General features: G+C 40.8%; 1 protein-coding gene across 1 annotated transcript; it reads left to right on the top strand.

Annotated features, from left to right (window-relative positions):
• Positions 1–76: 76 nt before the first annotated feature.
• Positions 77–14215, top strand: alg5 (ALG5 dolichyl-phosphate beta-glucosyltransferase). Its single transcript, XM_084074824.1, has 10 exons — positions 77–346; positions 3477–3645; positions 5238–5284; positions 6344–6412; positions 6699–6791; positions 7271–7384; positions 7784–7843; positions 7977–8128; positions 9149–9234; positions 12799–14215. Exons 1-10 carry the CDS (start codon positions 284–286, stop codon positions 12912–12914), a joined length of 969 nt encoding a protein of 322 aa, XP_083930950.1. The 5' UTR covers positions 77–283; the 3' UTR covers positions 12915–14215.
• The last annotated feature ends 1530 nt before the right edge of the window (positions 14216–15745 follow it).

Consider the following 15745-nt stretch of genomic DNA (forward strand, 5'->3'; position numbering starts at 1 on the left):
AGTGCTGGTGGTTGCTCTTTGCAGGCTTGTGATGATGTGGTGTAAAAATCAACGACTCACTCACTTCCGCGTTGACACTGTGTTCAGTTGTGATTGGAAGAGTCTGACAGTCTGGTAGTCTATTGAACCTGAACCTGGACATTATGCATTTATAAAGTACATTTAGCACTTCACAGTGAGCTAGCTGCATAGTTAGTTTACCTGGTTTACCTGGTAGCTGGTTAGTTAGTTCACCTGGAAGCTGGGTTAGTTAGTTGGCCAGTTGCCCTGGAATGAATGGAGAATGGATCTCCTCTGTGATTTAGTTCAAGGTTTGGTCGCATTGGCAGCACTGGCTTTGATTCTGGTATGTACATTATATATTATATTATTATAAATAGATATAAAGTACATAATGCTGTTGTCAAGAGAGTCAGGGTTGGAGTTTATGAAGTGTCACTTCTACACAGTAAAATCCTGAGTGTGTTTAGTTTAACTCTGAGAGGCCACACAATGGAACCAAATGGACCCCTTAGGGGGTCATTTGATTCCATTTGTACCCATATTGCATGAATTATATAAACATATTAAGCTGACCATGGCTTTCCTTTTTATTATACTAAACGTGGGGCTGGTGGGGTCAAATGTGTCCCCTTCTGGCTTCTCACACTACCTTCTTAAATGTGCTGTAGTGTAAATGATATTCTTTTGTGACAGTAAAATCCTGAGTGTGTTGCAGTTAGTTTAACTCTGAGATGCCACACATGGAACCAAATGGACCCCTTTTAGGGGCGCATTTGATGATAATAATAAACTGTATTTGTATAGCACCTTTCATGACATGGAATGCAGCTCAAAGTGCTTTACAGAGCAAGAATACAATTTTACAGAAAAAGTACAACTAATTTAGCAATAAAGTAAAAAAGAACAGCAAAAGCATAAAACAACATTAAAATGAAATAATGTTTGGTTCCATTTGTACCCCTATTAATGCATGATGCATTCTTTAAACATATTAAGCTGACCAAGGCTTTATTTTTATTATTATACTAAACGTGTGGCTGGTGGGGTCTAATTTATCCCTTTCTCACTGTACTTTCTTAAAGGTACTGTAGTGTATATGATACTATTTTGTTAAAGTAGGAGTTAAATAGCTGTATATTACCATAGTAAAATAAGAGTTAAATTCCTCTATATTCCTAGTAATCATAAGATCACTGGAGTATTTCTTCGGGTACAGGTGTCTCCTCGTCTCTCGTGGGACATATGTGGGACACCAGTTTTATCCAATTAGGAGAGAGAACTCATACAGGATACAGGATAAACAGTGACATTGGAAGTAATGAAACCAATAAATTATCAAATTATCTTTTTTCGTTCTCTCCTGATTGGAGGAAATTTGTAACCCACCTGAAAGGGTTTTTTCTATTTCCTTAAAAGCTGGAAGACACCCTTTACTGACAAAAAAACCCTCTATGATTACTATTGGAAATATAGAGCTTTAACTTTTTGTTTTAGCCAACAAATATCATTTACACACAAAACATAAATGTCTGAAGTTAACCCTTGTCCGTCCTGCAGAGCTCGCAAGCCCTTAGCCCTAGAATGGCTGTGATATTACATACATGTCATGTATCTGGAATACATGAAATGTATGTCATATAACAGCCATTCTAGGGCTATCAAGCCCTGGGCTAGAGTCAGAGTTTTGGACAACAGCTTTGTGTGTGTTTGTGGAAATCTAAGCTAACCAAGTGGAAGGCCACAGGGTGAATTTGGTTTCTGAATGTAGTTACCTCCTCCTTGCATTGTGAAAAGAACTGCTTTATAAGGCAGAAGTAACTGAAGAGCATCGTTCTCATATTCCTTATCCCCATAACCCCTTGCAGGTGTGGTGGTAGCTCACGTCACGGCCAGCTAACATGTCATCGTTCTCATATTTTACCCCTTCCTCGGATAAGACTGTCAGAGAGTTATTTTTTTGATCCACTTTGACATTTGTATTACCTCTGTCAGTCTCGGGTCAACCACCCTGAATATCCAATGGAGCTCTATTTTTATGACCATTATGACCTGGAACTGTGTCATTTTTAGACTTGAGCTAAAAAGCATTATTTTACACTTTGGGCTATTCAAAAATAGCAGATATACAAGCTCATAGCGCGGCACCGAGTGCCGCGCTACGAGCTTGTAGATCTGCTATTTTTGAAAAATCGTGAAAATGTGTGCAAATCTTTGAATATATATATTTTTAAAGCGAACATTTTTAACTCAAATCTTTGCTTCTGGGGGGTCCCTGGAACAAAATATTTTGATGGGGTCCGCGGCCAATTACATATCATTTTGGGGGTCCTTGACCTTGACATGAAAAAGATTGAACACCACTGATATAGAAACATACGTTTTTCAGAATACTGTTGAGATTTAGGAGACATGTAGAATCGGCTTCAGTTCTCAATGGGTTAATGGTTCTACTACTTCTCCAGTTCAAAACAGTGGGTTGCACACATCCAGTTGGTAGCTGGTGCTGGACACACAGTGACAGTTCATCATCCCCTGATGAAGGCCAACTGTGGCTGAACCGTTGAACCATGTCATTTTTCCTGTGTTTTAAAGTTAACTAAACACTTAGGAGCAATGATGTTGTGCAGACTTTTATTCTTTTGATCTACTACTTCTCCATACAGTGAAGTGATGCTATTAATATTTCAGAGCACAAATCAGTCCACTTCGATGGGTAACATCTATGGCTTGAAGTTAAGCACTTTATGTTTTTGTATTTGTACATGATGTATGGAGAAGTAGAACCATGAAACATGGTAACTTCCTGTGGATATTGGGATCGGTTGACCGAGACTGACAGGGATAATGCAACATTTTTTGGCATGAGAGAACAGACGTTTACATTGCCAAAGCAAGTGTCAAAATATAATAAAAACAGTTTTAAAAAATGGGGAAAGTATATACAGTTGGAGGGGCAGGGACATGCACAGATAGACTCTAGGTGGTGCTAGAGCACCTGCCCTTTCCCTCTTGACCAGAAGTGCCCTTTTGAAAAAAAGAGAAAAAAACGTTTGTTTTTTTCTTCCAGTTTACTGCAGGGGTCTTCAACAGGGGGTCCGGGACCCCTAGGGGGTCCTCAGAGTTACTACAGGGGGTCCGCCAAATCTTTATGTGATATGATTTTTCTTTTTACCATAACCACTCGAAACCTAGCATCCCTTTTCTGAGGAGAACTTTAGCCAAGAATAGCAGATCTACAAGCCCACAACGCCTCGCGCTGCGTTGTGGTCTTGTAGATCGGCTATTTTTGGCAAAGAGGTATAGGTGTAGAGGGAAAAAAGAGCAGACCAAGTAAACAAAAAATAATTTACTTGAGCACTTGCCCCTCAAAATGTCTGTGCACGCTACTGGAAAGTATATACAGTTGGAGGGGGTACTGTACACCCAACAGAGATAATATCATTATCGTTCTCATATTCCTTCTCCCTCTGCAGGTGTTTGTTTTGGCTCACGTCACGGCCGGCACTATCGATCTGAGACGTCATGAGAAGGAGAAATACTTCCTGGCGGCCTCGGGGGAGAAGGAGCCGTTTCCCAGCCTGCATGACCCTCACTCCAGGGATCTGTCTGTGGTGATTCCAGCCTACAACGAGGAACAGAGGAGTGAGTATAGCCATATAATAAAGGAACATCCGCACTCTCTTCAGTTATATTCTTGATTTATTTTTTAGGGTGAACAGCCGCAGCAGACAGTCTATCTGGAGAAACGGACGCGTTTCGGCACGTCGGCCTTCCTCAGCGTTTCAAACTAGAATACATCAAACAGGATGTGACATATATAGCTATGCGATAGTGTACAGCTGATTCTCATTGGTGAATACAATTCACGTGCAATTCATAGTACTATTAGTGTTTACATTAAGCATTACACATAGTATTTGTTTAGTAAAAATATTCTTGCAACCAGAACAATCAATTCATAGAAAATTCTCTTTTGGTCTTTCCCACATAGCAAAAACTGCAGGGGCACTTTAAAACATAAACTACATATTTAGTCTTACATGTAATTCTCCCTTTGACTTTAATTTTTTTTACCATTATGAGGGTGAGAGAAAGAGTCTCCTGTTATCATGGCATTACAATTAATACAACCTTTACATGGGAAATTCCCTGAGGGTATAGTAGATAAAAAGTGTTGTGGTTGAATATACACATCATTTTTTATTAGTTTGTCGACTAATACAATAATATTAGTAATAATTAATAAAATAATCAATTTTGTGGCCAAAAACATGTAAATAACATTTTCACTTTTTCTTACACAGCACTGTTGTACAATGAATATAAATCAGGGCTTAATGGTTAATCAGACTAATCTATTTAGTTTGTTTGCATCTATTCGATATGTAAGAAAATTGCCCAAAACTGTCATAGCTTTTAAGCAAAAATAGCCCGATCTACAAGCTCATTACACGGAACTATGTAGGGCTTACAGTAAGTGGTTAACCTAACCCAGCTCCATCTAGTCGTTAGTTGGCCCGTTTTAAAGACCATTGTCGCAAATAAGTTAAACTACATTCTGTAGGCTCCCAACGATTATGTCCAAACTACACTATAAAGGCGGCGCATCTAGTGTCCTCCAATAGGCTCTATGCACAGCAGCCATATTGGGAATGAATTGGGCCCCTTCCTTACTTCCTTCACAGGTGTTACCAATGATACTAATTAAGGCTCTGTTCCATTTAGTGTGGCTTAGTGGTTGTCTTATTTTCAAGGACCCCCATAACTCTGAGAGTGTGGGTGTGTAACTCTCAGAGTTACACACCCACCATAAGGGGCCATTTGGGAACCAAAATGGAGTGTTTCTAGTGAGCCAACATGCACAATATCAGCACCCTGACCAGAATGGAACAGAGCCTTCATTAGTATCATTGGTAACACCTGTGAAGGAAGTAAGAAGAGGCCCAATTTCTTTCCAATATGGCTGCTGTGCATAGAGCCTATCCAGTGCACCGCTTGCTTCAACTTTATTGACTCTGTCAACCAGTAGGTGTCCTAGTATCCTAGTACCCAGACACCAGGGTCTAAATATCTTAATGGAGGAGTAGAGAGACTACTGTACCTTCAACCACATGTGCTAGTTATATTGTATCAACGTAGTCATACAGATTGGTTAAAATAGCATTATATTCATTATTACAATAAGTCCCAGAGTGTAGTCTTAATTCATTAATGAGAAATGTGTGTGATTTTAGTGCCTGTGATGTTGGATGAAGCTATGGAGTACTTGGAGAGCAGACAGGTGAGTGTCTACTCAACATCAAGCAAAGCAGGTTTTTAAAAAAGTGTGACGCTCGAGTCTACTGTTGGCACTAGACTAGAGACAAGATGCAGAAGAAGTTTGTAGTAGTGTACTAGTACTTTGGAACAGATTTAACACATTAAAGGGAGTATAAGTCTGTAAAGTGTGTGTAAACACCTTGACCACTTAAACCCCAGTAACATTCACCAAGGCATTCACTAAAAAGATTTGGTGTAGGTTTTCAACCTTTTTCATGCCAAGGACCCCTAAATTGAGGTGTATGTGTCCGCGGACCACCATCTGAAAATGTTTTGTGCCAGGGACCCCCAGAAGCAAAGATTTGAGTTAAAAATGTGTGCTTTAAATATATATATATTCAAAGATATGCACACATTTTCAAGATTTTTCAAAAATAGCAGATCTACAAGCTCATAGCGTGGCACTCGGTGCCGCGCTATGAGCTTGTAGATCTGCTATTTTTGAATAGCCAAAGCTAAGTGGTTAAAATGATTGTGACGCTATGTCAACTAATTTTGCTGGGGACCCCCTGGTACCCCCTCAAGGACCACTGGTGGTCCCCGGACCACTGGTTGAAAACCACTGGTGTAGACGGACAAAAGTGCAGTTGCATCTCAGGTCTGTTTTACTAAGATTCGAGGGGTTTAAGTGGTTAAATCAGTCAGTGATATTATTTTGTTAGAAAGTGTTACATAGCTCTATATTCCAATATCAGTCATCGCTATAGTGTTTGTTCAGGAACAGGTGTCTCCCCATCTCCAGCTATTTAGTAAACATAAGTTACAAATGACTTTCACTTAATGTAAAGTATAGCAAAGCTTGAGATAACTACATATACAGTTTTCCATCACTCATAATATGTGTGATGTGTGATGGATGAGTATGTATACTGGAGGCATCTTTCTTCAGTGAGCAAAGAAAGCCAACCTCTGCTACAACTTTAATCATTATCTTCAAAATCACCACTAGGGGGTAGACCTGAACTACAAAAAAGCCCTTTGAATGTGAATGGTAACTAACCTGTTTATTCCTCAACCATAGAAGCAGCAACCGTCCTTCACCTACGAGGTCATCGTGGTCGACGATGGCAGCTCAGACAAAACCACAGAGGTAGTATTTATCTTTCACCCTTTGCAGTGAACCTTTCAACAGCAGCACTGTGTTGAGAGTTGGAACTTGTGTGTGATTTGATTGATTGATTGAACACTTTATTAACAGTTTGCAAAAAGTACCGAGGTGCAGTTATACAATAATGCTAAAAGGATAACACAAAAGGCCGTGAGGGCTTTGTTTCCATTGTGGTTCCACTGTGTATTCAATTCATCAAGACATATAAAGAAATCATCGATACTAGGAGCAGTAAAAGTATGTGAACTGAACAACACTCTTCCCCCAGGTTGCCTTAAAGTACTCAAAGCAGTACGGTGCGGATAAACTGCGTGTCCTGACTCTGGTGAAGAACAGGGGGAAAGGAGGCGCTGTGAGAATGGTGAGACGACTCTTTAGGCCAGTGGTTTTCAAACCTTTTTCGGCCTAATGTCTGAATCCTAGTACCCCCTTAACACCAGAGGTTCTTGAGGGGGTTCCAGGGGGTCCACAGGTAAATGGATGGATGGGTAGTTGGGAACCAGATGAACCCTAACAGGTCAATCTTAAATTAAAAAAAATATATATATATAATTTTCCCAAAAAAATATACAAATTAAGTGAAAAGGGTAATTGAAAAAACACGGCCCCCTCATGCATTAGAAGGTCAATATCAGTCACCAGGGATGTGCGTTTTCAATTATTCTAACATGGTTAAAATGGAGTTTGAAGTTACAATGGGTTTGTATAGGAGGGCGTGTCTGATCAAATGAATATCAAATATATCTCCTCCGTTGTGACATCCAGGGAACCCTGGGCTCCAGAGGGAAGGTCATCCTCATGTACATAATATTTTCTGTGTCTCCTCTGTGTGACATCCAGGGAACCCTGAGCTCCAGAGGGAAGGTCATCCTCATGGCCGATGCTGACGGAGCCACTAAGTTCGCTGACATCGAGAAAGTGGAGGCCGGCCTTCACAACATCGACCCTAAACCGGTAGATAGGCTGTTATTTATGGCGTATAGCGTTACATATTCATCTAATGTTACATGCTGTATTAGCATAGTCACACAAATGTCCTTTGGGTATCTTTTTTTTCCTTTTCTGCATGTGCCTAACTAAATAGAAGATACAAAAAATGAGTGCTCTCTTATATGTAAACCCTGGAGGCGGTAAAGACATTTTTCTCTGACTAAATTTCAGTTGTGCTTGCATTAAACTTTTTAATTAAAGCAAAAGTAATTTTTGATATAATTTTCCACTGGTTTATTTCTCATAACCATTCCACATAATAATTTGTTAAGAAAGTAATTTTGACGCGAATGTCTGCCTCAGACCCAAATGACGTGTGTGTGTGTGTGTGTGTGTGTGTGTGTGTGTGTGCGTGCGCTTTAGATGAACATGGCTATTTCCTGCGGCTCCAGGGCTCACCTGGAAGAGGAAGCTGTTGCTCAGGTTTGTGTGTGACTGTCTCTTTATCTCCAGTACAGGCTATCTAATTATAACTCAGGCTTAACGGTACCATGAATATCAAAGGTGGTGTTGTATGATCACCCTGAAAATATATATATATATTTTTTTGCATTAGCGATCTATGTTTCGCACATTCCTGATGTACGGGTTCCACTTCCTGGTGTGGTTCTTCTGCGTGAGGGGCATCAAGGACACGCAGTGTGGTTTCAAGCTCTTCACGCGCGAGGCCGCCCTCAAGACCTTCTCGTCCCTTCATGTGGAACGCTGGTACGGACTCCTTCATCTCTGCTCATTACTTGTTGCTTTGTGTGGCGTTGACGATGTAGCGTGCACATTTTCCACTGCCATTTTTTGTCTGATATTAAAAGCTTGTTATTTTTTTACCAGCAGTCCTTCCTACATTTGGCAACTGCAACTGTGTGGGTTTTAGGCTGTATAATATTTAAAATTTCTTCATAATCGTTTACTATGGTGATTCATTCAGAAAGTATGCTGCTCTGCTGCCAATGAGTTTGTCCATGTTTGTGATTTGTCATATGGTGCAAACGCTGCCTCTCGTATGTGAATTGTGCTTATATAGCTAGATTGGAGAATCATGGGTTGACTGAAAACAAGTTGATAACCACCGTTGCGTAACCTTTTAGAGCAGGGGTCCTCAATAGGGGGTCCGTGACCCCTAGGGGGTCCTCAGAGTTGCTACAGGGCTACAAATCTTTGTGTGATGGGGAACATTATAGCCGAAAATAGCAGATCTACAAGCTCGGTTATTTTTTTTTAGTTGGTGTAGACGAGGGAAAAAGAGCAGACCAAGTACAGAGGCAACGGTCAAGTTGACTAAATATAGAGGGTTTGAAAGGTTAACTGTAAAAATACACATTAGCATGAATCCAACTATCTATGAAATCTATGAAAAAGTTTGATCTGCAAGTGTGGGTGTCCCTGGCTGTTTCATCTCTCTCTCTCTCTCTCTGCTAAGGGGTCCTTGGCCTGAAAAACGTTGAATACCCCTGTTTTAGAGTGATTGCGATTGTCAGGGTTAATGAAGCCAGATCATAAGAAAAGAAAAGAAAAGAAACGGGGGGGAAAAAAGATTTGGGTGGGAACGTTTTTACATTTCTTTTCTCCTTTTAAATATCTTGGCATAAATGGAACCTGAAGTCCAATACAGCTGCAACCGTTAACTATTTTGGGCATGATATTTTAGACAAATCTTAAAAATAGCTGTAAAAAAAGTATTGCTTAGTTTTTCAGTGTTTCTGTGTTTGTTTTTTGTTTGACTCACCACAGGGCGTTTGATGTGGAGCTGCTCTACATCGCCCAGTGTTTCAGAATCCCCATAGCAGAGGTGTCTGTCAACTGGACAGAGATAGAAGGTATGGATCATGTTAACATGTTTGCTTTGCTTCTTACCGTTTTATAATAAGACCCTTCCCTGCATGACATGCAGGAACCCTATGGTCAGGGCCGTGTTAATGTCAAAATGCGCACTAGGCAACGGACAGTTTTCGGGACCCCCCCCCCCCCCCCCCCCCCCCCCCCCGCGCGCGTGCATGTGCGCGACCCATGCGCACACGCGAAATCTTGCGGTTATTTTGCGGATTGTGGCCGTTTTTGGGCGTTTCTTTGTTACTTTATTTCGGTTTTAGGGTTAGGGTTAGGGTTAGGGTTAGGTTAGGCTTATGTTATTTAATAAAAAAATAAAAAAATAAACGTTTTATTTTTATGGGTGCATTTTTCGCCACAGTTCCACGTATTTTATCACATCACAAACAAATCAACGCTTACATGTAGGCCTCTCACAATTGTTACATAATTGTCTAATCGCAATTGTTTAAGCATAATCGTCATAATCCTGTCCATGTTGAGAAATGTTCCTATATTTCCAAAAGTAGCGGAAATGGAAGATCTCCAAGCTCACAGTTGAGCTTGCAGATCAGCTATATCCACTATTTTTAATACATTTTGAAAGTATAAAATGATTTTTAAAAAAGTACATTATTTATTTTTGATTATTTTTACCGGTCATTGTCAGTTATTTCTACGTATATTGAAGTTATTTTTCGTATCTGCCCCGTGCAATTTTAGTTTAAAAGTCCTGAAAGGCAAACGTAAATGCGTTTTTTTGTTTATATCTTTATCATAGTGTTTACTGGGACATAATAACATGTAAATCCCATTGGTCTGTGAGCTGTAGTCTAGTGGACAAAGCAGTTGACCGCTTAAGCCTAAACGTTATGCCTTTCAATCCGGGACAACATCTGTGTCGCATTAGTTGCTTTATAGCAATACATTTTAGAATCAGCCTCAGGTCTAAATGGGTTAAACAATGAATATCAGAGTATAAAGCTTCATTTATTTCGGGGACCCGCCGTTTTGAAGACCGGAGGGCAGAAGTATCGCGAGACGAGATTTAAAGCGTGATTTCAGTCAAACAGATCTGTAAACAGTAATGTTTACAGATATTGCTACATGGCGCCCATGTAGCAATAGCATAGCAGTGACATCAGACGGACAACACACTACAGATATATACAAGAAAAGACTATTTTCGAGAAATGGAAATGGCGGATTTAGCCACGATCTAAACACCGGCCGTTCTGAGCTGCGATTTGGGGGGTCCCCGAAATGGAGAACTTCGCTCGTTATGAACTGGGGGTCCCGGACCACTCTCTTCATGACTTAACAACCTCAGATCAAGGTAGGAAAACGCTTAGGGCAAAGTTCTTCTTTAAAGCCTCAATCTGTGATTTCTTCACCTGGTTGTAGGTAGAACAGCAGGAACAATGTTACTAAAACATCATTTTTTAACATGTTGTGTTAATTGTTTAGAAATCAACGTTAGTGTGATTGATTGATTGATGTATTTATTTAGTAAGACATGAAAACAACAGTACATGGAAGTACAAATTCTCAAATTCACAGTCGAGGGGGCTCCTTTCACACTGTTTAAACGGTCAGATTGCACAGGTATATTCACAGTATATTTGCATATTCCATTCCATGTCCATCAGGATGTGTTTACTGCAGCAGTATTGACACCTTGTAACACATGTGTAACTGAAGCGACCGGGTGTTTCCTCCCGCGTCTCACTAGTCATGCAGTACTCCGTGGGGGGGAAAATAATGCTTGGCGCTGGAATTGCCTGGGGGGGGGGGCGGTGATAATTTACGATTCTGTGCCTATCGGTACATAACTCGGACGGGGCTGAGTAGGCTCAAGCAAACTTGGCAACGTTAAGCACGGCAGCGCGCTCAGTGATGCTTCTCGTGGCTCAAGTTCGCCTGAGACTGCGCCCCGCCTCCAAAACTATACTTTATTCCGCGGTTATTGGAAAAAGTTGTGTCATCAGCCCTGGAGGTGCGGGTTGAGAGTGATTAACGAGGCAAGCCACCGGTGCTGAGATTGGGTAATTGGTGCTGGATTAGAATGTGACAACGCCCACCGTCTCCAACTCTTCTAAAGTAGAGCGAAAGAAGCCCCACCCAGTAGGGCCCCGTAGGCGAGGCCAGTGAGATGCGGGAGAAAGCACCCGTTCGCGACTTTTGGCAAAGAGGTATAGGTGTAGAGGGGAAAAAGAGCAGACCAAGTAAACAAAAAATTATAATTTACTTGAGCACCTGCCCCTCAAAATGTCTGTGCACGCCACTGTTAATGGGTTAATGGGTTAATGTGCGACATATCAGCATGAGCAATGTTTCCACTCTCCTGAAAAGTCATGGAATTTCAAAAATGACATTTTCCAGGCCTGGATAACTTACCGTAGCCTATGTAAAATAACTTGGAGACCACGGAGAAAAAAATATATGTATTTTTTGTAAAGGTCATGGAGTTTTAGTTTGAGCCCCACTTTATCCTTGGTTGGGGCGAGGCTGGCTCTGGGTCTGGGTCATCCACAGGGACGTGATTGGCTGCCTCCCCATTTGGGTGGGTTCAGCAGACATGTGGCTCATGGCTCCCTCTCATCTGTCTCTAAGCATCATGTCACGTCTCCATGAAACACATTCTGGAAGTTGTTTTTAGTAGAGCCCACACAGTGCCAGACTAGGCCTGTCACAATTATTGCATGATTGTCTTATCGCAGTTATTATTTGAGATGATCACAATTATTTTTGCATAATCGTCATAATCTTTTCCTTGTTGAAACATTTTCATACATTTTCAAATATATGTAAAAAAAAAACTGAAATAGCAGATCTACAAGCTATTCTACGAAGTTGACATTATGTCAGTTCTGTGCAATGTTTTATTACGAAGCCTAAAAGGCCAAACAGAAATATAATGTTTATTCATATGTTCCAATGTTCAATGCCAAAAACACAATTGTTAATCGTAAATTTCATAATCGTGACAGCCCTATGTCAGACGTCTGAGTCCGATGCTCATATGTGAATCGTAACAGATGCCGATCTGGATTTTGGAGAGTCTTTGCCCACCAAATACCAATGTTTTTACCACAATTTTGTCAAAAATATATTTGAAAAAAAAATCTTAACCGCTTTAAACCTGGGATCCCTGTTTTGAACATGTCATTATGTGAATCATTTTCAATTTATTTTCAAAAGTTTATAATATTTTCCTTTTTTGAGCTTGTAGATCAGCTATTTTTGAACGTTTTTGAATATGGCTTAATTATACAGTGTTTATATCAGCTAAGTGCCGTTGCCCGTTTCATAAAAAAGTTAAATGGCTGATATATCCGTCAAATCGGTATTTCAATATTGCCTTACTCTAGTGTTTTTTTTTTGTCAATCATTACTTTAGACTGGAAGCTGACATAATTTGTCAGCTTGCAATCAATTCATCCGCTGGTGCGCCCCAAGTTTTGGGTTTAGTTTTTTAGTGTGTGAAAAGGACAGGCCATCATGAAACTCACATTCTAGAAGAACGTAAGAAATAAAAAAGTGTTTTAAAACAAATGAAATTGCTATTGGCCCAGGGTCCAAGCTGGTCCCTGTGTGGAGCTGGCTGCAGATGGGACGCGATCTGGTGTTCATCCGTCTACGTTACATCACCGGTGCCTGGAGGCTGGAATCCCCCCGGAAGACTGACTAGCGGCCTTCATCTGAGACAAGCCTTGGTGCCCCCAGAGAGAGACAGCCCGCGAAGGGAAGGGCAAGCCAAGCCCAAGCCCAAGCCCCTTTCCATCGCTTGGGACTGCCAGACTCTAGTCAGCACATTTGCCACAATCAACAACAACAAAATGTATTTTGCATAACTTTCTGTCCAAAGCGCTGTCCTTGAGATGAGAAGTAATCGTTGCTGGTAGTTCCTTGGCTGAGCCCCCCTGCCGTTGTTTAGCTCGACAATGGTTTTGCGGCGGCCGTGGTTACACGTACATGTGACTGTCACTGCGGTTTGCCTGACTGACACACACTGTTATGACTGATCCATGTAATAAGTTACTCTGTTTTTTTTGTTTGTTTTTCTGTCTTAATCGGTTGTAAACAAAGAAGTCTGTAGTGAATCGTGAAATTATATTATTATGACGGGTTTTTTTTATGACTTTGGCAGGTGAAATAGACACATTTTTCTTGCGGTTAAGGAGGATTGCATTCTTGGAAGATTGTACATGTGGGTGGGCTGGTGGCTTGAACCAAAATAAAGGAGAAAGAAATATGGGAAATGAGGTATTTTGATTTGAAACACTTTTGAATCATTTGTCATTCGTTGTATTTGATTTGTCAAAAAACATGTACTGTAGTTACAAGGCCTGTCACCTCCTCGTAGTCACTGAATGAAATATTTCTTGAATGAAATATCTCTTGAAAGATAATGAGCTGACCATATATGGTTTGAACCATATTCAAACTTTTTGTGTTTTGTTCGTTCAATAATCATATTACAGAACAAAAGAAAAAGCAGACATCTAATACTGTACAGTATATTATAAACAATGGTCGGTGTATAGTCGGTGTATAGTAGCAGCAAATGCAACAAAGAAACGGACTCCACGACTGTAAACATTATATCAGCATGTCAAATGCTGTGAAAGTGGCCTGTGTCATTGTCTTGCATGTCAAGTGCTGTACAGGCTGACTTGGGTTCTCATTGTTCTTTTGGCATTGTTCATCCCACGGGCTTGAATGGATGGATGGATGGATGGATAGATATTGGATAAGCTTGGTGAGTGTTGTTTGGTGGGGATTTAACATCTCAAGCTTAAACGGGGTCGGCTTGTTCACATGTCTGATTGTTGTGGGGGAAAAGCTCTTGCAATCAACATGAGTTTTCAAAACTCACCAACCTGAAAAGGCTGCTCTCTGCATGATTGTATCATATGCAATGTTACAGATTCGTCGATAAGTCGACAAATTCCTACGACTATTAGTCGACTAATAAATTCTTAAGTTGAGGACAGCCCAAGTTGGAACTCATTTTGGCTCTCTCTCTCTGACACACACACACAGATACCACTCTCTTCCTCACATTGATTATACGTTACATGTTCGATTGTGTCAGACTAAGATTTTGATATTTAGTCGACTAAGACTAGACTAAGACTAAACCAGGGGTCTTCAACGTTTTCAGGCCAAGGACCCCTTGGCTGAGAGGGAGATAAAGCAGGGACCCCCATTATATATTGTGTAAACTATGTTTTTTTCCCCATAGATTTCATAGGCAGCTTCATAGACTTGTGTCAGAGCACTATCATGTTGGATTCTTGTGTATTTCCAGACATTTAACCATGCACTTAAACAACACTTAGCAAATCTGACCTTTCACTCTGTACTTAGTCTGCTCTTTTTCCCCCTATACCAAACTACTTTGCCGAAAATAGTAGATCTACAAGCGCTGCGAGGCGTTGTGTGCTTGTAGATCTACTATTTTTGGCTAAAGTTCTCACAATAGGGATGCTTGGTTGAAGTGGTTCATGTAAAAATGACACAAAGATTCGGCGGACCCCCTGTAGTAACTCTGAGGACCCCCTAGGGGTCCCGGACCCCCTGTTGAAGACATCTGGACTAAACCATTTCAGATGACTAAAATAGGATTAAAACTAAATGATGTGTTATTCAAAAGACTAAGACTAAATCAGAATTTGTTGTCAAAATGAACACTGCATGCTATGAACACCATCTTTCAACTGGACCTATCAAATCCAGGATACTCCCAAGTTGTGGGAGACACAGGATTGTAGTGTGGACACAACAAGGGATGTGTCATCCATAGAACCTGTTAAAACAAACCAACCTATTCATGATAGACAAATTTAATAGAATGACCCCTTTTTGCTGTCTCTTAAGACCTTTTATAGGGACTTTATAGGAGGACATCTTTTTGGACAGTCTCCCAGTCGAGCGTTCTTGTGGTCTCCAACAAAATGAAGTTTCTCCGTGAAGCTGTTTTCTTTATGCGAGCTTGAGGTTTTGGCAGAAGGGCAGAAGAAGGGGGTGGGTTGATGTGGATGGATACCCCCGGGGAGCGCATCCTGTTTGTGTCCCTCTCTCTCTCTAGTCTGCTCTGTGTGTGTGTGTGTGTGTGTGTGTGTGTGTGTGTGTGTGTGTGTGTGTGTGTGTGTGTGTGTGTGTGTGTGTGTGTGTGTGTGTGTGTGTGTGTGTGTGTGTGTGTGTGTGTGTGTGTGTGTGTGTGTGTGTGTGTGTGTGTGTGTGTGTGTGTGTGTGTGTGTGTCTCTGAAGAGAGATGGCAAGGGGGGACGGTCCCTACCCAACTACCAGAGACACAGACGAACAGACAGACAGACGACAGACAAAAATACCGTTATACCTAAAAGCTGGCGCTTGCCGATAAGAGATGATCTGCAAGCGACCACGCCACAGTATTTAAATTAGCCATTAAGTTAAAACTCATCTTGCTTAAAACAAATATGAAATATATTATAATTATAATATATCATTATTATAATATATATAATATATATAATA

Source organism: Gymnoscopelus microlampas, assembly GCF_963454915.1.
Source record: "Gymnoscopelus microlampas genome assembly, chromosome: 12".
Taxonomy (NCBI): Eukaryota; Metazoa; Chordata; class Actinopteri; order Myctophiformes; family Myctophidae; genus Gymnoscopelus; species Gymnoscopelus microlampas.

What these genes read in the sequence shown, in the direction of transcription:
- alg5 (XM_084074824.1), top strand. Translation starts at nt 284, where the DNA reads ATGGATCTCCTCTGTGATTTAGTTCAAGGTTTGGTCGCATTGGCAGCA. An exon ending in TCCCTTCATGTGGAACGCTG is followed by an intron (nt 8,129 to 9,148) that starts GTACGGACTCCT and finishes GACTCACCACAG; the next exon opens with GGCGTTTGATGTGGAGCTGC. An exon ending in CAACTGGACAGAGATAGAAG is followed by an intron (nt 9,235 to 12,798) that starts GTATGGATCATG and finishes CTATTGGCCCAG; the next exon opens with GGTCCAAGCTGGTCCCTGTG.